The sequence below is a fragment of the Oncorhynchus clarkii genome, chromosome 13 (genome assembly GCF_045791955.1).
Source record: "Oncorhynchus clarkii lewisi isolate Uvic-CL-2024 chromosome 13, UVic_Ocla_1.0, whole genome shotgun sequence".
NCBI lineage: Eukaryota > Metazoa > Chordata > Actinopteri > Salmoniformes > Salmonidae > Oncorhynchus > Oncorhynchus clarkii.
The window spans coordinates 46,326,603-46,347,696 of record NC_092159.1 but is presented as its reverse complement, the minus strand read 5'-3'; the positions used below and the strand labels follow the sequence as shown (position 1 = coordinate 46,347,696).

General features: G+C 43.6%; 1 protein-coding gene across 1 annotated transcript in view; it reads right to left on the bottom strand.

Moving 5' to 3' along the window:
- LOC139364890 (serine/threonine-protein kinase N1-like) overlaps positions 1-17,165 on the bottom strand; it is a 47,874-nt gene extending 30,709 nt beyond the window's left edge. Inside the window, exon 1 of the mRNA XM_071102091.1 lies at positions 16,383-17,165. Within this exon, the coding sequence (XP_070958192.1) occupies positions 16,383-16,406 (24 nt within the window). The 5' untranslated portion in view covers positions 16,407-17,165. The remainder of the gene's footprint in view (positions 1-16,382) is intronic.
- Positions 17,166-21,094: the final 3,929 nt, after the last annotated feature.

The window sequence follows — 21,094 nt, the reverse complement described above, 5'->3', positions numbered from 1 at the left end:
GAGCGTCATCTAGAGACCCAGACAGAGACAGAATGTCTAGAGACCAAGACAGAGACAGAATGAGGGAGTGTCATCTAGAGACCCAGACAGAGACATAATGAGGGAGTGTCATCTAGAGACCCAGACAGAGACAGAATGAGGGAGCGTCATCTAGAGACACAGACAGAGACAGAATGAGGGAGCGTCATCTAGAGACCCAGACAGAGACAGAATGAGGGAGCGTCATCTAGAGACCCAGACAGAGACAGAATGAGGGAGCGTCATCTAGAGACCCAGACAGAGACAGAATGAGGGAGCGTCATCTAGAGACCCATACAGAGACAGACTGAGGGAGCGTCATCTAGAGACCCAGACAGAGACAGAATGAGGGAGCGTCATCTAGGGACCCAGACAGTGACAGAATGAGGAAGCGTCATCTAGAGACCCAGACAGAGACAGAATGAGGGAGCGTCATCTAGAGACCCAGACAGAGACAGAATGAGGGAGCGTCGTCTAGAGACCCAGACAGTGACAGAATGTGGGATCGTCATCTAGAGACCCAGACAGAGACAGAATGAGGGAGCGTCATCTAGAGACCCAGACAGAGACAGAATGAGGGAGTGTCATCTAGAGACCCAGACAGTGACAGAATGTGGGATCGTCATCTAGAGACCCAGACAGAGACAGAATGAGGGAGCGTCATCTAGAGACCCAGACAGAGACAGAATGAGGGAGCGTCATCTAGAGCAGAATGACGGAGCGTCATCTAGAGACCCAGACAGAGACAGAATGAGGGAGCGTCATCTAGAGACCCAGACAGAGACAGAATGAGGGAGCGTCATCTAGAGACCCAGACAGAGACAGAATGAGGGAGCGTCATCTAGGGACCCAGACAGTGACAGAATGAGGAAGCGTCATCTAGAGACCCAGACAGAGACAGAATGAGGGAGCGTCGTCTAGAGACCCAGACAGTGACAGAATGTGGGATCGTCATCTAGAGACCCAGACAGAGACAGAATGAGCGAGCGTCATCTAGAGACCCAGACAGAGACAGAATGAGGGAGTGTCATCTAGAGACCCAGACAGTGACAGAATGTGGGATCGTCATCTAGAGACCCAGACAGAGACAGAATGAGGGAGCGTCATCTAGAGACCCAGACAGAGACAGAATGAGGGAGCGTCATCTAGAGCAGAATGAGGGAGCGTCATCTAGAGACCCAGACAGAGACAGAATGAGGGAGCGTCATCTAGAGACCCAAACAGTGACAGAATGAGAGAGCGTCATCTAGAGACCCAGACAGTGACAGGATGAGGGAGCGTCATCTAGAGACCCAGACAGTGACAGAATGAGGGAGCGTCATCTAGAGACACAGACAGTGACAGAATGTCTAGAGACCCAGACAGTGTCAGAATGAGGGAGCGTCATCTAGAGACCCAGACAGAGACAGAATGAGGGAGCGTCATCTAGAGCAGAATGAGGGAGCGTCATCTAGAGACCCAGACAGAGACAGAATGAGGGAGCGTCATCTAGAGACCCAGACAGTGACAGAATATCTAGAGACCCAGACAGTGACAGAATGAGGGAGCGTCATCTAGAGACCCAGACAGTGACAGAATGAGGGAGCGTCATCTAGAGACCCAGACAGTGACAGAATGAGAGAGCGTCATCTAGAGACCCAGACAGAGACAGAATGAGGGAGTGTCATCTAGAGACCCAGACAGGCACAGAATGAGGGAGCGTCATCCAGAGACCCAGACAGTGACAGAATGAGGGAGCGTCATCTAGAGACCCAGACAGTGACGGAATGAGGGAGCGTCATCTAGAGACCCAGACAGTGACAGAATGTCTAGAGACCCAGACAGTGACAGAATGAGGGAGCGTCATCTAAAAACCCAGACAGTGACAGAATGAGGGAGCGTCATCTAGAGACCCAGACAGTGACAGAATGAGGAAGCGTCATCTAGAGACCCAGACAGAGACAGAATGAGGGAGCGTCATCTAGAGACCCAGACAGAGACAGAATGAGGGAGCGTCATCTAGAGACCCAGACAGTGACAGAATGTCTAGAGACCCAGACAGTGACAGAATGAGGGAGCGTCATCTAGAGACCCAAACAGTGACAGAATGAGAGAGCGTCATCTAGAGACCCAGACAGTGACAGAATAAGGGAGCGTCATCTAGAGACCCAGACAGTGACAGAATGAGGGAGCGTCATCTAGAGACACAGACAGTGACAGAATGTCTAGAGACCCAGACAGTGACAGAATGAGGGAGCGTCATCTAGAGACCCAGACAGTGACAGAATGAGGGAGCGTCATCTAGAGACCCAGACAGAGACAGAATGAGGGAGTGTCATATAGAGACCCAGACAGTGACAGAATATGGGATCGTCATCTAGAGACCCAGACAGAGACAGAATGAGGGAGCGTCATCTAGAGACCCAGACAGTGACAGAATGAGGGAGAGGGAGAGAGAGAGAGAGAGAGAGAGAGAGAGAGAGAGAAAAGTTCCAGGGAAACGGGAGAGATACAGTGCCTTGCAAAAGTATTCGGCCCCCTTGAACTTTGCGACCTTTTGCCACATTTCAGGCTTCAAACATAAAGATATAAAACTGTATTTTTTTGTGAAGAATCAACAACAAGTGGGACACAATCATGAAGTGGAACGACATTTATTGGATATTTCAAACTTTTTTAACAAATCAAAAACTGAAAAATTGGGCGTGCAAAATTATTCAGCCCCTTTACTTTCAGTGCAGCAAACTCTCTCCAGAAGTTCAGTGAGGATCTCTGAATGATCCAATGTTGACCTAAATGACTAATGATGATAAATACAATCCACCTGTGTGTAATCAAGTCTCCGTATAAATGCACCTGCACTGTGATAGTCTCAGAGGTCCGTTAAAAGCGCAGAGAGCATCATGAAGAACAAGGAACACACCAGGCAGGTCCGAGATACTGTTGTAAAGAAGTTTAAAGCCGGATTTGGATACAAAAAGATTTCCCAAGCTTTAAACATCCCAAGGAGCACTGTGCAAGCGATAATATTGAAATGGAAGGAGTATCAGACCACTGCAAATCTACCAAGACCTGGCCGTCCCTCTAAACTTTCAGCTCATACAAGGAGAAGACTGATCAGAGATGCAGCCAAGAGGCCCATGATCACTCTGGATGAACTGCAGAGATCTACAGCTGAGGTGGGAGACTCTGTCCATAGGACAACAATCAGTTGTATATTGCACAAATCTGGCCTTTATGGAAGAGTGGCAAGAAGAAAGCCATTTCTTAAAGATATCCATAAAAAGTGTCGGTTAAAGTTTGCCACAAGCCACCTGGGAGACACACCAAACATGTGGAAGAAGGTGCTCTGGTCAGATGAAACCAAAATTGAACTTTTTGGCAACAATGCAAAACATAATGTTTGGCGTAAAAGCAACACAGCTGAACACACCATCCCCACTGTCAAACATGGTGGTGGCAGCATCATGGTTTGGGCCTGCTTTTCTTCAGCAGGGACAGGGAAGATGGTTAAAATTGATGGGAAGATGGATGGAGACAAATACAGGACCATTCTGGAAGAAAACCTGATGGAGTCTGCAAAAGACCTGAGACTGGGACGGAGATTTGTCTTCCAACAAGACAATGATCCAAAACATAAAGCAAAATCTACAATGGAATGGTTCAAAAATAAACATATCCAGGTGTTAGAATGGCCAAGTCAAAGTCCAGACCTGAATCCAATCGAGAATCTGTGGAAAGAACTGAAAACTGCTGTTCACAAATGCTCTCCATCCAACCTCACTGAGCTCGAGCTGTTTTGCAAGGAGGAATGGGGAAAAAATTCAGTCTCTCGATGTGCAAAACTGATAGAGACATACCCCAAGCGACTTACAGCTGTAATCGCAACAAAAGGTGGCGCTACAAAGTATTAACTTAAGGGGGCTGAATAATTTTGCACGCCCAATTTTTCAGTTTTTGATTTGTTAAAAAAGTTTGAAATATCCAATAAATGTCGTTCCACTTCATGATTGTGTCCCACTTCTTGTTGATTCTTCACAAAAAAATACAGTTTTATATCTTTATGTTTGAAGCATGAAATGTGGCAAAAGGTCGCAAAGTTCAAGGGGGCCGAATACTTTCGCAAGGCACTGTATGTGAGGTTGTCTGAATTCCCCTCACATCCTCTCATCTCCACACAGCCCCATTCAGCAGGCAGCAGGCATGCAGTGGCTGGGATTTGGGTTAAGAGGGCCTGGTGGGGAGCAACAGTGAATTCTAATTACCACTCACTCCCTCTTCCCCTTGATGCGCTGCTTAACCACTGTTCACAGCAGACAAACACATCACATTGAGAGAGCTACCACTCAGATAATGAATATACACACCAACTGAAGAGTTGTGAATACAACAGCATGGAAGTCCATGTCAGTGGAAATGTAGAGAGTAGTGAGGCTGAGGGTGGAGAATCAACGCTCCCAGTGGCGGAGTTGGAGCACAGACTGTACAAAACAGTTAGAGGGGTGTCATTGCTGTAGTGTACAGAAAGGCTATGCTAGTGCACTGTATTTATGAAAGGGCGTGGCCCAGTGGCCTCCTAATCCTACAATACCATATACCAGTGGAAAGTTGCCCTAAGAAATTATCCAAGACTCCAGCCACCCTAGTCATAGACTGTTCTCTTTGCTACTGCATGGCAAGCGGTACCGGAGCGCTAAGTCTAGGTCCAAGAGGCTTCTAAACAGCTTCTAGCCCCAAGCCATAAGACTCCTGAACATCAAATCAAATGTCTATCCAGACTATTTGCATTGCCCCCCTCTTTTACACCTCTGCTACTCTCTGTTGTTGTCATCTATGCATAGTCACTTTAATAACTCTACCTACATGTACATATTACCTCAACTAACCAGTGCCCCCGCACATTACCGTACCAGGACCCCCTGTATATAGTCTCGCTATTGTTATTTTACTACTGCTCTTTTATTTCTTATTCTTATCCGTATTTCTATTTTTTTACTGCATTGTTGGTTAGGTAAGTAGGTAAGTAGGTAAGTAAGCATTTCACTGTAACCTGTTGTATTCGGCACATGTGACTAATAACATTTGAGTTGATTTGATTGGAAGGTTTAGATTAGATTGTATAATTAAGCCTCCAAATCAGCAAATATAAAATACTGTATAATAGAGGATGTCCAAACTCAATAAAGTCAATAAATAGTCAACTTTAACCTGTAAGTATGGCGGGAGATGATGTGTGTGTGCGTGTGGGCATGTTTAACTATACTTATGGGGACCAGAAGTCCCCACAAGTATAGTAAACAAACAAAAAGCTAACCAACTGGGGACATTTTGTTAGTCCCCACTAGGTCAAATGCTATTTCTATGGGGTTTAGTGTTGAGGTTACAATTAGTGTTAGGGTTACAATTAGGTTTAGGGTTAAGAGCTAGGGTTAGGTTTAAAGTTATGGTTAAGGTTAGGTTTTGGGGTTAAGGTTAGGGTTAAGGTTAGAGTAAGAGTTAGAGGTTAGGGAAAAATAGGATTTTGAATGGGATTGAATTTTGTGTCCCCACAAGGTTAGTTGTACAAGACTGTGTGTGTGTGTGTATGCCAGGAGTGCCCGGTCCACAGCTGGGGAAGAGTCTATCCCCATGAAAAGCAGCATTGTGGAGGGGTCCATCTTCTCAAGAGACTTCAATAAATGCAAATGTGTTTGTGTTGCTGACTCTGTCCATTGTGAGAACCACCACAATCAGTCTCTCTGTTCAGGCCTCAGAGTGTTGAAGACTGCATTTCCAAACAACATCCAAAGGGAAGTACAAATGTGTCTCTCTGTGTCCCACTCATGTAGAGCAGTGGATGGAGAATTCTGACGTTACCAGGGAATCATTTATTAAAGTAGACTACTTTGTTATCAATGCTCTACTGAACCCACCTGCACAAAGCAGCACATTGCAAACACAGTTGGTGACCTACAACAGTCATCCTGAATATGGTCGTGACACAGAGCAGAGGGAGAATTACTGAGGTGCTTTATGGGACAATAGATTCACAGCCATGTTAACTGATGCCATTCCTTTGATCGTATCTAGTCAGCAGCTTAGAACATGGTGAGAGACACAGAGACAGAGAGCGAGGGACACAGAGAGCGAGAGACACAGAGACAGAGACAGAGAGTGAGAGACACAGAGACAGAGAGTGAGAGACACAGAGACAGAGAGTGAGAGACATAGAGACAGAGACAGGAAGCAAGAGCGACAGAGACAGAGAGTGAGATACACAGAGACAGAGACAGAGAGTGAGAGACACAGAGACAGAGACAGAGAGTGAGAGACAGAGACAGAGAGTGAGAGACACAGAGACAGAGACAGAGAGCAAGAGACACAGAGACATAAACAGAGAGTGAGAGACACAGAGACAGAGAGCGAGAGACATAGAGACAGAGACAGGAAGCAAGAGCGACAGAGACATAGAGTGAGAGACACAGAGACATAGACAGAGAGTGAGAGACACAGAGACAGAGAGCAAGCGACACAGAGACAGAGACAGGAAGCAAGAGACACAGAGACATAAACAGAGAGTGAGAGACACAGAGACAGAGAGCGAGAGACATAGAGACAGAGACAGGAAGCAAGAGAGACAGAGACAGAGAGTGAGAGACACAGAGACATAGACAGAGAGTGAGAGACACAGAGACAGAGAGTGAGAGACACAGAGACAGAGAGCGAGAGACACAGAGACAGAGACAGGAAGCAAGAGACACAGAGACATAGACAGAGAGTGAGAGACACAGAGACAGAGCGAGAGACACAGAGACAGAGACAGGAAGCAAGAGACACAGAGACAGAGAGACACAGAGACAAAGACAGAGAGCGAGAGACACAGAGACAGAGAGCGAGAGACAAACTCCTGGCCCATGGGGTTGTGTATGTCTCTATGCTTTGACTCCAGGGAAATTGGGGCTCCAAGCTGTGTGACTCCTGGCTCTGACTCAGATGGTCTGGCGTGGGGATTTCCGCAGCGAGCCTGTCCAGGGTCGATAGCTACATCCTCCCACTCACTAAGGCCCAGTGGGGGGTAGGGAGAGAGAGATGGAGAGAGGGAGAGAGAGAGAGAGAGAGAAAGAGAGAGAGAGAGCGAGAGAGAGAGCAAGCGAGCGAGAGAGAGAGAGAGAGAGAGAGAGAGAGAGAGAGAGAGAGAGTGAGAGAAAGAGAAAGGAAGAGAGAGAGAGAGAGAGAAAGGAGGTCTGAATGACTGACTGAGAACCATGCTGTGTTAGACTGTGAACTCCACTCCACAAACACAGCCTCAGGACAGTGGTGCATGAAAAAAAACAGGGAAGGGAGTGATTTTCCAGCAGACCGATTCAAATCTGCCACAGCTCAGCCGTGACTAATGCCCCACTCAGGGCGTCTGCCTGTGACTGCGCCCGAATACCACGGAAATAACTCAAAATCTATGTTTGTGTGTTTGTTAGAGAGAGAGAGAGAGAGAGAGAGAGAGAGAGAGAGAGAGAGAGAGAGAGAGAGAGAGAGAGAAGCAATGCAGCGCTAAGATCTACTTAGATTTTTGTGTTGTGGCAAATTTTCTTTGAACACTTTGTTGGTCTAAGGTCTGAGCAGCAACAGTATTGGTTCTCTCTATATCCAGCCCTCTGTCCTCATCTCCCTGTCTCTCTGCCTGGCTCCTGACTCCACCGATAAGGGCTTCACTGACATGCTTTATAGGTGCTTAATGCTACAGCTCCCTCACCTAGAGGGGTCAGGGAAAGACGCTGCACACTGCACCGAAAGCTCTGAAAAAAGAATGAATTGGAAACAGATTTTAATAGAAACTGAGAGCAGATTAAAAATGATTATGGCAGAGGGGATAAGAGCACGTCCTATAAAGCTGATGATTATCCATCTTTAGTTCTGTTGACGATAACGGCAGGCGTCCGCAAACAGGAAGGCAAAGACAGCACCAATATGTGTGGCTGTATGTTGTTGACTAATGTTCCCAACTGACTAATGAGCACAGTACTGTTGTGTGTTCAAACGATAAAACAGTCAAGTAGAGCAAAGTGCATCATTCCTTACTCACAGTACACTAAGACGGATGCCTAGTCAACAGTGGGAACAGGAACACCACTTCCAAATACCCTAAGTTCCCCTAGCGTGATTAATGCAGGGTGGGGTACAATTAAGGAGCTAAAATAAGTGAAGGAGTAAACCGACCTATACAGAGCTATAGTGTGGTTGAGACCCCACAGGAGCAGCAGGAAGGAGAGCTGGAGGGTGGTTACAACTGCCTTACCATCGATGGGAAATCACAGCAATTATCAAGATGACGTTGCAACATCAGCTCAATTAGGACTCTAACTCACAACCAAACAGTCATTTAACAGCCTCCATCTGTCATGTATTTCCTCTCTCTCCATTTTCTCTCTCTCTCTCTCTCTCTCTGTCTCTCCAGGCAGTGACTTATTCTAAGCACCATGTTTCAAGGCATGTGAAAAGGACTGCTGTTTGATCCTCACCATTTCTACCTGACTCAGTCTGAAAGTCTGTGTTTTAAGAGAATTATGAGAGGTACAGTTGGTCTTGTGCTCTTCTGTTGTTTTACAGCCAGGTCACGTCTCTCTCTCTACTTTTAGACCGAGACTGATAATAGACGTTTTTCCTCGGCTCACATTAATGGCCCCTGGGCAGACAGAACAGACAGCCCACTGTTGGGATGGCAGGGCCGTCGCTGCACCCATCAAGCACCGCGTCTGTGCTCCTCTTACACCCTACACCATTCCCACAGAGCAGACGCTATCACATGACCTCACTGGGAGGCTACCTCATCACAATTACCCTAGGTAACCACAATCAGGTCACTGCATGGGCAATGCCTGGCCTTGCTCTTATCTTTCTAGAACAGACTGACTTGCTCACAGGTCCCAGTGGTCACAGCACTGGGGAATGTCTCACCTTCACACCTCAAAATGGTGCCTCCCTCCCAGCTAAAGAGCACACCAAAACAATGCTGCTCAGCATAGATTCCACTTAAAGCTGGAATCCTTAATAGTGAAGCATCCACCTCAGTTTGCGATATTACAACAACAAAGACGTTCCTGCAAACTGTTTTTCCAGAAGAGCACAATATGTACTGCATTTTTTACCATGCTGGGTAACTCTCCTCAGTTCGCAAACAAAATCAATAACAACGGTGGTGGGGCAGCCAGGGGCGCTGTTTCCCCCTACTGCAGATTCCATCTTTAAGCATTGAATGTCAAAATCAACTAAATTCAAACAAAGTCCTTTAGCGACATTATTTGGGGTTGATCTCTAACAGCCTGTGGCAGCTGTACCCAAATAATGGAAGCATTTTTGTAGGTTGGTAGTGCCCCTTGACCCATGGAAAACTTCCAAGGTAAGTCAAAAAGCAATATTTTTGACCTTGTATTTACTAAAATAAAGTATTACTGAATTATGAAAGCTATCCGTTTGCGATTTCAGCACCACAGCTGGGCCAGTCAGTCAGTCAGTCAGTCAGTCAGAATGCTGCCTCTGGCTGTGATTACAAAGACACTGATTACTACCCATTTATACAGAGATAAAACATTGTCTCCTTCACGACTCCAATCAGCAACCTCATTTCCTACTCACTCTAAAATGGTGCTTATGCTTGGCCAATTGGAGTAAAATATGGTGCCCCCACATAACATTGTTTCAGGCATTTCTTTGTTGTAACACATTCCACATGACTGTATGTTTGTTGTATGTGTCGAACTGCTTTGCTTTATCTTGGCCAGGTCGCAGTTGTAAATGAGAACTTGTTCTCAACTAGCCTATCTGGTTAAATAAAGGTGAAGTAAAAAATATAAAAATTCCTCAATCCTATAACACCACCACAAGCCCATGAGACCCCAGGCCTCAAAACGTCACTCACAATAATTTACACAACATCCATCACAACTGCACTGAGCAGTATAGTCACAAACAACAGGTCTGGCTGCCCCATGTCACCGTGGAGGACAGTCTTTCATGATCCATCCATGATCAGGGTGGGTTGGCAGTAAACATAACTAATCCTGTGAGGCAAGCCAGTGGGCATTTAGCCAGCATGGCAGAACAGAGCAGAACTATAGCTGGACTGACAAAGGAACAGCTCTTGTTAAGACTGACTGGATAGGCAAGGTAGGTTTGGCTTTGTGACATGCCCATGGGGACATGGGTTGGGATCATGTATACTAGCTTAACATAACCACTCCAGGGTTTTTTTACGGGCCGCCTAAGTCCAAACAGTCAAAGTATATATATACTGAACATAAATATAAATGCAACATGTAAAGTGTTGGTCCTATGTTTCATGAGCTGAAATAAAAGATCCCAGAAATGTTCCATACGCACGCACACAAAGCTTATTTCTCTCAAATTCTGTGCACAAATTTGTTAACATCCCCGTTAATGAGCATTTCTCATTTGCCAAGATAATCTATCCACCTGACAGATGTGACATATCAAGAAGCTGATTTAATAGCATGATTTTTACACAGGTGCACCTTGGGCTAGGGACAATAAAAGGCCACTCACAAATGTGAAGTTTTGTCACACAATGCCACAGATGTCTGAAGTTTTGAGGGAGCATGCAATTGGCATGCTGACTGTAGGAATGTCCACCAGAGAGGTTGCCAGAGAATTTAATGTTTAATTCTCTACCATAAGCTGCCTCCAATGTCGTTTTAAAGAATTTGGCAGTACGTCCAACCGTCCTCACAACCGCTGACAAAGTGTAGCCACGCCAGCCCAGGACCTGCACATCCGGCTTCTTCACCTGCGGGTTCGTCTGAGACCAGCCACCTGAATAGCTGATGAAACTGAAGAGTATTTTTGTCTGTAATAAAGCCCTTTTGTGGGGAAAAATGAATTCTGCTTGGCTGGGCCTGTAAAAAAGATAATGGACCTATATATCTTAAATAAGATCATCTTTGAGAAGTAACAATAATCAAAATGAAAAACTAGACAGTTGGAATATAAATTTCCTAAAATGTCATGGCATTGGGCCCCCATTGATTTTGTTATAATGTTTGAGTCACTCAGATAGCATAAGAATACGGCATAAGCCATGGCAAAATGTAAAGAAATGCAGGAAACTAGCTTTAAACTGGTAAAAATGGCTCTCCACTCCATGGCAAAATGATGTCTCTGCAGTCAAGAGAACCTATAAAATGTTCAGTCGGAGATCGCGCCATTGACCACGCCCACCACCTAAGCCCGATTTTGATTCAGAAAAAAATTGTGCACTCCATCTCTACAGCTGGGCAGAGTGCAGCCAGGTCTAAGGGAGGATAGGATATATTTCCACTGAGCCAGTTTAATCCTGGAGTGAAGGGCTGGGACTGGGGGTGAGGGTGGGTTTTGGGTGTAATGCCACCATGGGAGTGGGTCAGGACAGAAATGTCCAGGGTCTCCTAATCCTATTATCAATGGAGCTATCAGCAATGACAGCTGGAGACAAAACAGTTTTTGTTTGCGTGATGAGGAGCCCGTCTAAAGAAGAACTATAGTGTTTCTTTCTCTTTTTAATATACAGTGCAACAGGTGTCTGGGGCTTAGTCGGCCTGAGTGTGGAGGACGTCTTTGATGCCATTAAAGAAATGTACTGACAGAGGAAATGTTTCCAGTCTCCTGCGCGATCAATAAAAAGCCATTTGGCAAAAAGCAAAAAAAAGGCAGAGAATCATTGAACATACATAATGACCGGCTGGCTGCAACCACTCACAGAGATCTTCTTGAGCATTGATAAGGACAGCAGAAAACCAAAATATATAAAAAATGCATGAGAGGAGGGCTGCAATGTAAGTTTATAAGGGCGGTGTGTTATCAATGCACAAGACCCAAATACTCAGGGGGATTCCTGCTTTACACTCAGTGAAGCTGTCTGGGGAGCAGGGAGCAAGCAAATAAACAAACATCAAATCAATACATGAGAGAGAGAAAGAGACGGAGGACGACTAAGTGGGGGAGAGAGAGAGAGAGAGAGAGAGAGAGAGAGAGAGAGAGAGAGAGAGAGAGAGAGAGAGAGACGGAGGACGACTAAGTGTGGGAGAGAGAGAGAGAGAGAGAGAGAGAGAGAGAGAGAGAGAGAGGGAGAGAGAGAGAGACGGAGGATGACTAAGTGGGGGAGAGAGAGAGAGAGAGAGAGAGAGAGAGAGAGAGAGAGAGAGAGAGAGAGACCAATACACCCTGATGGACTAAGCCCTACTATATGCACTGGATAATATGGATAATGTGTGAGAGGGGGAAACTGAGGGAAAGAGAAAGAGTGAGATCAGTCTTATGGACTGAAAGAAAGGGAGAGGTCTTATAAGGACTGAGTAATGTGCTGTAGCTCTGCTCATTTGAGACCCCCATCCCTTCCAAAAAAAACATTCTGCCCTCCAGTAAAAGCCTTGTTGAGGTATTGAGGGGAAATAGAACAATCAAGCCCAATCACTCTGCAGAGTATAGGTCTGCTCCGACAGGGGCGTCTATCATTGCCAACGTGCCTGCTTGATCTCAATCAGCAATCTCTCAGTATCTATGTGTAGCCAATCTACTGCTCCTGGAGATAACATTCTTCTCCATGCTAAAATCTACACTGAACATAAATATAAATGCAACATGTGAAGTGTTGGTCCCATGTTTCATGAGCTGAAATAAAAGATCCCAGAAATGTTCCATACGCACAAAAAGCTGATTTCCCTCGAATGTTGTGCACTAATTTGTTAACGTCCCGGTTAGTGAGCATTTCTCCTTCACCAAGATAATCCATCCATCTGACAGGTTCAACATATCAAGAAGCTAATTAAACAGCATGATCATTACAAATGTGCAGTTTTGTCACACAACACAATACCACAGATGTCTCCAGTTTTGACAGTGCATGCAATTGGCATGTCGACTGCAGGAATGTCCACTAGAGCTGTTGCCAGAGAATTTAATGTTCATTTCTCTACCATATGCCGCCTCCAATGTTGTTTTAGATAATTTGGCAGTACATTCAACCTGCCTCACAACCGTAGACCACGTGTAACCGCGCCAGCCCAGGACCTCCACATCCGGCTTCTTCACCTGCGGGATCGTCTGAGACCAGCCACCAGGACAGCTGATGAAACTGTGCGTTTGCACAACCGAAGAATTTCTGCACAAACTGTCAGAAAACATCTCAGGGAAGCTCATCTGGGTACTTGTCGTCCTCACCAGGGTCTTGACCTGATTGCAGTTCAGCGTCGTAACACGGGCAAATTGTCATCTTTTTATGGCCACTGGCATGCTGGAGAAGTGTGCTCTTCACAGATGAATCCCGGTTTCAACTGTACCGGGCAGATGGCAGACATGACGTTGTGCGGGCGAGCGGTTTGCTGATTTCAACGTTGTGAACTGAGTTCCCCATGGTGGCAGTGGGGTTATGGTATGGGCAGGCATACGCTACGGACAATGAACACAATTGCATTTTATCGATGGCAATTTGAATGCACAGACACACCGTGACAAGATCCAGAGGCTCATTGTTGTGCCATTCATCTGCCGCAATCACCTCATGTCGCAAGGATCTGTACACAATTCCCGAAAGCTTAAAATGTCACAGTTCTTCTATGGCCTGCATACTCACCAGACATGTCACCCATTGAGCATGTTTGCAACAGCGTTTTCCAGTTCCCAACAATATCCAGCCACTTCCCACAGGTATTGAAGAGGAGTGGGACAACATTCCACAGGCCACAATCAACAGCCTGATCAACTCAATGCCAATGAAATGTGTCACGCTGCATGAGGCAAATGGTGGTCACACCAGATACTGACTGGTTTTCTGATCCACGCCCCTACTTTTTTTAAGGTATCTGTGACCAACAGATGCATATCTGTATTCCCAGTCATGTGAAATCCATAGATTAGGGCCTAATGCATTTTTTTCAATTGACTGATTTCCTTGTATGAACTGTAACTCAGTAAAATCTTTCAAAAGATTGAATGCAACATTCAACAATTTGAAAGATTTTACTGAGTTACAGTTCATACAAGGAAATCAGTCAATTGAAAAAAATATTATTGACCAGTGTAAAAACAGAAATTGGGGATTGTTTTCTGGATACATTAAACCCCATTGAAATGCTTGTGTGCACTGGGTGTTTTCAAATAAGATGAAAGGGTAGTAAAGATCCCTGAAAGATATGAATGTCCTGCAAGGCCTATTATTATGTTGTATCTTTTCCATCCAAAGCAATATTTTCTCTCTCATTGCAAAACGAGCAAAACATAACTGAAAAAGAAGAGTGAAGAACCTAGGCCTAGAGGTAGAACAAGAGAATACAAAACATGAACAACGAACATTTAGGCCCTGTTACCCTCCTCTGATGTGTGTTGCCCACAGTCACAGTGCTAGCTTTCCAGGAATCAGGAAACCTTCTCTTTCATGGAAACACTAACTTACGTCAGTCAAGAGGCCACCCCCAATTTTACAGTCATAAGCATTATTATGTACATGCCATTTTATTGAGTACATTTAAAACAAATGATTGACAAACGAAAACAAACGAAAATTCCTCGGGGAATAAATCTGACAGTGGCACCACTGGAAGGAACTTACTGTAGCCTACATGTGTCCTTGATACCGGATGCTTACCTGACACTGACACTGACACCTAGTGATATAGGCTTAGGCTACTTGCTGACCCAGTGTTCAGTAGGTCATACTTTACATGATGTTACACTGGCCCGCCATGGGCATAAGCAACATAAGTGGTCGCTTAGGGCCTCCAGTCGATAGGGGGCCCCGACCCAATTTTTTTTTTTTTTAAGAACTCAGTCACTTATTGTTGAGAGTTAGAATAGTAGAATAGTAGAATTCACATGGTGCAATTTAGAAATGTTGTGGTGCATCAGTAGTTTCTCTTGTTATGTCAATCACTGACGGTCACTCAATTAGCCCATGTATAGCCAGCTATCTAAACTTGTAGTAATCATAGTCAAATTATAGACCAGGCTCAAAGGGCACGTGCCCAGGGGCCCTGACCTCCTGGGGGACCCCATTGATTTTATTAGTCACTCTCACTCAGATATCATATCAACATGGTATAAGTCATGAAAAATTTGCAGAATTGCAGGATATTAGCTTTAAAATTGCAAAAAATGTCCTTCCACCCTATTGCAAAAAACAATTGAATATCAAGAAATGAGCTGTAAAACTGCAAATTCTTCCCTCCGCCCCAAGGCAAATTAGTAGAATTGCAGGAAATGTGTTAGAAAATTGCCAAATGTTCTCTCCTCTCCATGGCAAAATGTAAAAAATGCATGCAAACTTGCTTTAAAACTGCAACATTTTCTCTGCGCCCCATGGCAACATCTCTGAAACTGCAGGAAGGTATCTCTAAAGTTTTTTCTATTTCAACTTATTTTAGAAGAAAAAAGGCTGCATCTACACAGGCAGCCCAATTTTGATCTTTTGGTCATTAAGTAGTAGTTTGACCAATCAGATCAGGTCTGAAAATGAGGTGATATGAAAAGATCTGATGTGATTGGTCAAAAGAACAATTTGTGGAAAAATATCAGAATTGGGCTGCCTGTGTAAACATGTATATTTGACCACATCTGTACACTGAAAGTCGATTATATGTAATACACTAACTTAAAATAGAATGTGTCGTTTTATTTCTTATTATTTGAGCTTTGTACTGGACCACTGACTTTGGTCTGACCCAAACTCGGGGGGTTTCCTGCAAGGCTGCTGCAAACAGATATTAATATGTTGGGTTCTGGCTTAAATTCAACATGGCCTCTAATTTGTAACAATTCCCTCCTATGCAGTTTCCTGAACTGAGATGACACCTGTGTAAGCAGCATAAGGTAACATGACCTGTTTAATTAGGTCCTTGACTCTGACACCCTCCACTGTAACTCACCTGAGTGGAACAACTATGTACCACAAGAAATAGCCCTCTAATGCTCCATACAGGTCTCTTCCATATGGCCGGTGAGGTATAGTATTTGTTGGTCTACACATCATCAATACGTCATTACTTTTGTCGGACATATTTGTGCGGGTGTAGACTGCTTTGGTAACACACACAATAAGCACCTGCCATTATTATGCCCTGTTAGACCATTGCAAACATGGGGGACAGAAAACACAGACCTAACGTTTCAAGGTGATGGTGTGGGTGTGGACGACAGGCTCAGTCGGTTATAGTGGGCTACTACCTGTCTAACTTTGGCCCGATGTACTAGTAGAGTACCTGTCCACCATCAGTCCCTGTCGTGCAAAGACGTCACCACCACCCCAATTAGAAGAAATAGTCTACAAATATGACATGCATGCATCTCTTCGAATAGGACAAACACAGGCTAACATAATATGTTAAATCAAGGAAAACCCCTGTCCAATGTTAACTTGGAAAACTTACTTGCATCGAGTCGTTGTTAGCCATCTGGTGTCTTGTGTTTCACACAGGCTACCACAGCGGTGGGATGACAAAGTCTTCTTCAATGTAGCTGATGAATGTTTATTATCAAATCATTTTAGTGATCTACGACACCATCAAATCAGTTCCTGTCCGTTTGGAGTTATTTGCAGTCAAAGAGCAGGCCAACATTGGCGAATACCCTCAGCACTTTAAAACGACAGTGAACTGTACGGAGAGTTAACGGGCGCCTGTCTCAGCCCAGGTGAGCGAGAGCATCGACAAAATAAACATTGTAGGCCTCTCATTCTCTTCTTTGGTCCATGTTCCAAAAGAGCAAGAAGTTACGTATCACCGTGTCCACCTTTCAACTATGTTGTGTAGTTTGAAGGCTGACGTTGACTGGTTCATCTGACATTCTACCCCATGTAATTGGAGCACATGACAGCTACAGAAATAATACTAAATGGACATAATTCAATTGTTCACTCACTCTCGAAAATCTACATTATTATTAGGCTATTATTTCCATGCATTGCATCGTCAACCCTATAATCGGTTTATGAACGAGAACCGTTATGTCTACATAACATAGCCTCCCGCTTACGTAGCCTACCGCTCACCTTATCCTTTCCAGTTTAAATCCAGGCGAAATATCTATAAACCACAAAAAAATACCTGACATTTTGTTACTGTGAGAAAAATTAATGCTATCCTACGCCACTCCTCCCTTGCTGAGAGCTTTTGTGCGTGCCTGGTCGTCAATCAACAGTCTAAAAACGGTCTGATGCTCGTTGCTCGTGGGGGCAACTAACCAGTGAGGGTAGCTGAGCGCAAGTGAGGGGCGCGCGTCGTATTGGTCATGTGATCACTACAATTGCAATAAACTTGTTGGCGATAAATCACAATTTTGCGCCTTTAGTAATTTCATAGAGCGAGCCCTCCTTCACCACTTGGCAAATCTAAAAACGACTTATCGGTGATATCGCCTTATTCATATGGGCCGAGTCTGCTTACCTTACCATTGTTCATTTGTTGTAGTGGAACTAAATGGATTGAGAAAGACTTAATGGTATGGATTTAATATTGTACAGGGTAGGCTTAGGCTAAGCGACTCTTTGTCCGACTGGCCATCACTGAATGAGATTAGCGAAGCCTAGTGGTTAGCTGGCCAAACTGTAGCTCAAACTACATGACATTTCGTCTCTGAAAGGTTGCAACCTGGAATCAGGGGTAGACGTAACATAGTAAACGAAAATCCGTTACTCAAATTACTATGATATGTTACATTATGTGTGGGTGTCCATCATCCATTTCGTATGATATGCTACGAATTACCATTCGTATGATATGTTACGAATTGCAATTTGGCCAATATTTTACACATTTGAAATATGTGTGATATGTTACAAATTCCAATTTGTTGTCACTAAAATTAGCTAGATGGCAAATGCTAACATTAGCTAGGCTAAGGGTTAAGGTTAGGAGTTAGGTTAAAGGGCAAAGTCGTTGCAAAGTAGTAAGTAGTTGCAAAGTTGCTAAAATGCTACAATTGTCTGTGATGAGATTTGAATACACAACCTTTGGATTGCTAGACATTTGCATTATACACCCACCAATATACCTTCCTTTTATTGTTGCCTTTAGTAACCTTCAATCTTATGTAACCATACCAAATGTAACATATCATACTTTTAGCCTAGTGGTTAGAGCGTTGGGCCAGTAACCAAAAGGTTGCTGGATCGAATCCCAGAGCCGACAATGGCAAAATCTGTTGTTCTGCCCGAGTAAGGCAGTTTACCCACTGTTCCCCGGGCGCTGAAGACGTGGATGTCGATTAAGGCCCCCGCACCTCTCTGATTCAGAGATTGGGTTAAATACGGAAGACACATTCAGTTGTACAACTGTATCCCCCTTTCCCTAATTTAAGTGTCCCATTTACTATGTTACTTCTAGTATGAGGAAACCTGAACATGGTACATTGTGAGGCAACCGATCACATATAGCCTACTTCAGTGGAGGAAACCCCTCTGTCTAGACAAAAAGCACAACATGGCATCGGTCTTTCACAGTAGGTTATGCTGTCAGCATTTCAATGTGTTTGTTGCCATTGCCAACCTAGTTACAAAATAGCAAAAAAATAGAAAGAGCTAGTTAGTTAGTTAGCTAGTTGAAAGTCATTTTATTTCTAAATGGTTATATTAACGTACTTAACAATACATGTATCAGACACAAGCCTAAAAAATATCTTAAATAGTAAATGACTATACAGTAGGCCTACCACAGTCTACAAACATTACTCAAATATAAACCACCTTAATAGCAAAAGTTTAATAATCAAATCCTTTTAGCAAAATTGAGTTGGAAAATAATGTTTGATTTTCCAAACTCTGATTAGGCCTATAATGTACTTAATAGTATGCCTCTGGTGATCATTTGAACTATAATGTTTGATGATGGACAGTCATGTCTATACAGCTGTAGGATCTTCATTTGAGGAAATAATCCTGCGGCAACAGGAAATGTGAATTATTATGCGGATTATAATTAAATTGACATTTCACATCATAAGGGAAAATCTAATCTGACATTTCAAAGTGGAAATGACAAACTTCCGAAGTCTTTATAAACCTCAAATACACTACATGCTTTAAATGTCCTGCATAGCAGGAAAGTTATCCTGCAACAGGGTGATTCAATTAAGACCCTACACCTGTAGCTACTGTCTGGAATAGATTATTGCATATCATTGCATGTCATACTAGGAATACAGTACTACAGCTACTTGATTTCTTTCTTTTCTAAAATGCATTGGTGCAGTAAATGCATTGTATCCATAGCATTCATCTTCACATAGTATCATTTGGGATGTATTTATGAACTGTTGTCCAACATCCAACACACTCACCAACCACCTCTAACCACAGGCATAGTTTGATTGGGTCAGGATTGCATCATGGGGTTCACCCTGTCCCCGACACAGCTGTTTACACGACATTAGCGAGCCCATTCAATCCGACCCACGGGTAGTTTGAGTTTGTTTTGGGTGGGGGAAAATAGTTTTTTGAAAAAGTCTAAAACCAAATCAAAACTGTGTAGAAATGATAATGGATGTACATAACAGTAATTGAAACGAAAGCTAGACAGCGACAAATTCAAATATTTTTGAACAGTGGACAATTTTTTTGCAAGAAAATAATACATTTTTAATGCGTCCCTTCGGACGCGGTGAAGACCGAATGCGGCCCACGGGCAAAATGAGTTGGACACCCCTGGTTTAAAGAACTGAATGCATTACATAAATATCCTTTTCACAAACGCTGCATTCAAACTGAAATAAGTTGTCATACACAGCATCACATACATTTATAATATCACCATGTGGATACATACAGATATACTTTTTAAAATATTAGCCTGTCAAAATAGTTTCATAGATGTGCTTGCACAATACTAACATTTTATATCCCACTGTACTGATAATGGATAGAAGACAGATTACATGGGGTTACAGTATTTGTTTACAGCAGTCTAACTCAACCATTAGGTGGCAGTGTTCATCTACCTCTATTTACAAACGGAACTAAAAGAGGACATACAGTATAAGCCTTTAATAATTAATGCAAATAAAAAATTAATGGATACTATATATACCTGTATAGATGATACAATTAGAACGAATTTGCATAAATAAACAACAATTCTCATTAAGTCTAAACTAAATGATGTGCAACTGATATTACTAATATTGCACAATTCACCATACATTTCTGATTGCACATAACAGTAGAATTATATAAAAATTGCTTTATATTTGACATCTCGACTGAAACCCTACCCAGCCATTGTGCAGCCTTCCCAAATAGGATGTACATACATGACATACTATAGTAGACCTGACACCAAGGTAGTACAAGCAGGAATCAAAACTGCTGAGTATTCAGAATTCCAAAACAGAGACCGGTGGCTCATAGTTTAAATCAATTTGTTGATAAATCAACTGTTTACATGGAGCTAGATGAAGGATATTAATTTGACAAATGTAGCATACATTTGAGGCTTTGTTTGAGGCTTCAGGAACCTAGTTCCCCCCTCCTTTAAGCCATTATGGCATTTGTCATACACAGCACTTATTTAGTACAATGTTAAAGTCCTTCCAACACTTCATATCCAGTTTCCCATCTCACAGCATTGCCTCGTCACTACTGCAAATAACTCCCTCTCCTGGGGCGTATTTAATAAATGGCCATGTATGTTGATGTAATTCTCTGAACAGTTAGTTACATTTTTATCAGTGCTCCGAGTGTTGTGCTCTCTCTGTGTGGTAGTGTCGCTGTCTCGGGACTTCTGTTTCTCTCCTATCATGACATCATTTGTAACCTCAGGAAACCCATTGAATAAAGGCCGACCCAAGAAATTAGGTTATAGCTTTGGAATGCAGGGTGAGACCCCCCACCACCACTACTGTGTGAAAGGCAGAGCAGAACAAGGACGTCCTTCTCTCACCCTCCCTCTTTTCCTGTGTGATTGACAGCCCAATTATTTTGAGACATTGCGCTCTCCTTAAAAGGGTGTTCTTCTACAGACAAAGGATTGTGTCAATTCAAAGCAGTCTATTTGGTCCAGACCGTAGCTAGCAGCAGTATTTTCTCCACAAACAAAACAGCTTCTCTGAGGATTTGAAGCTGATGATAATTTAACATAACCAAATCTAA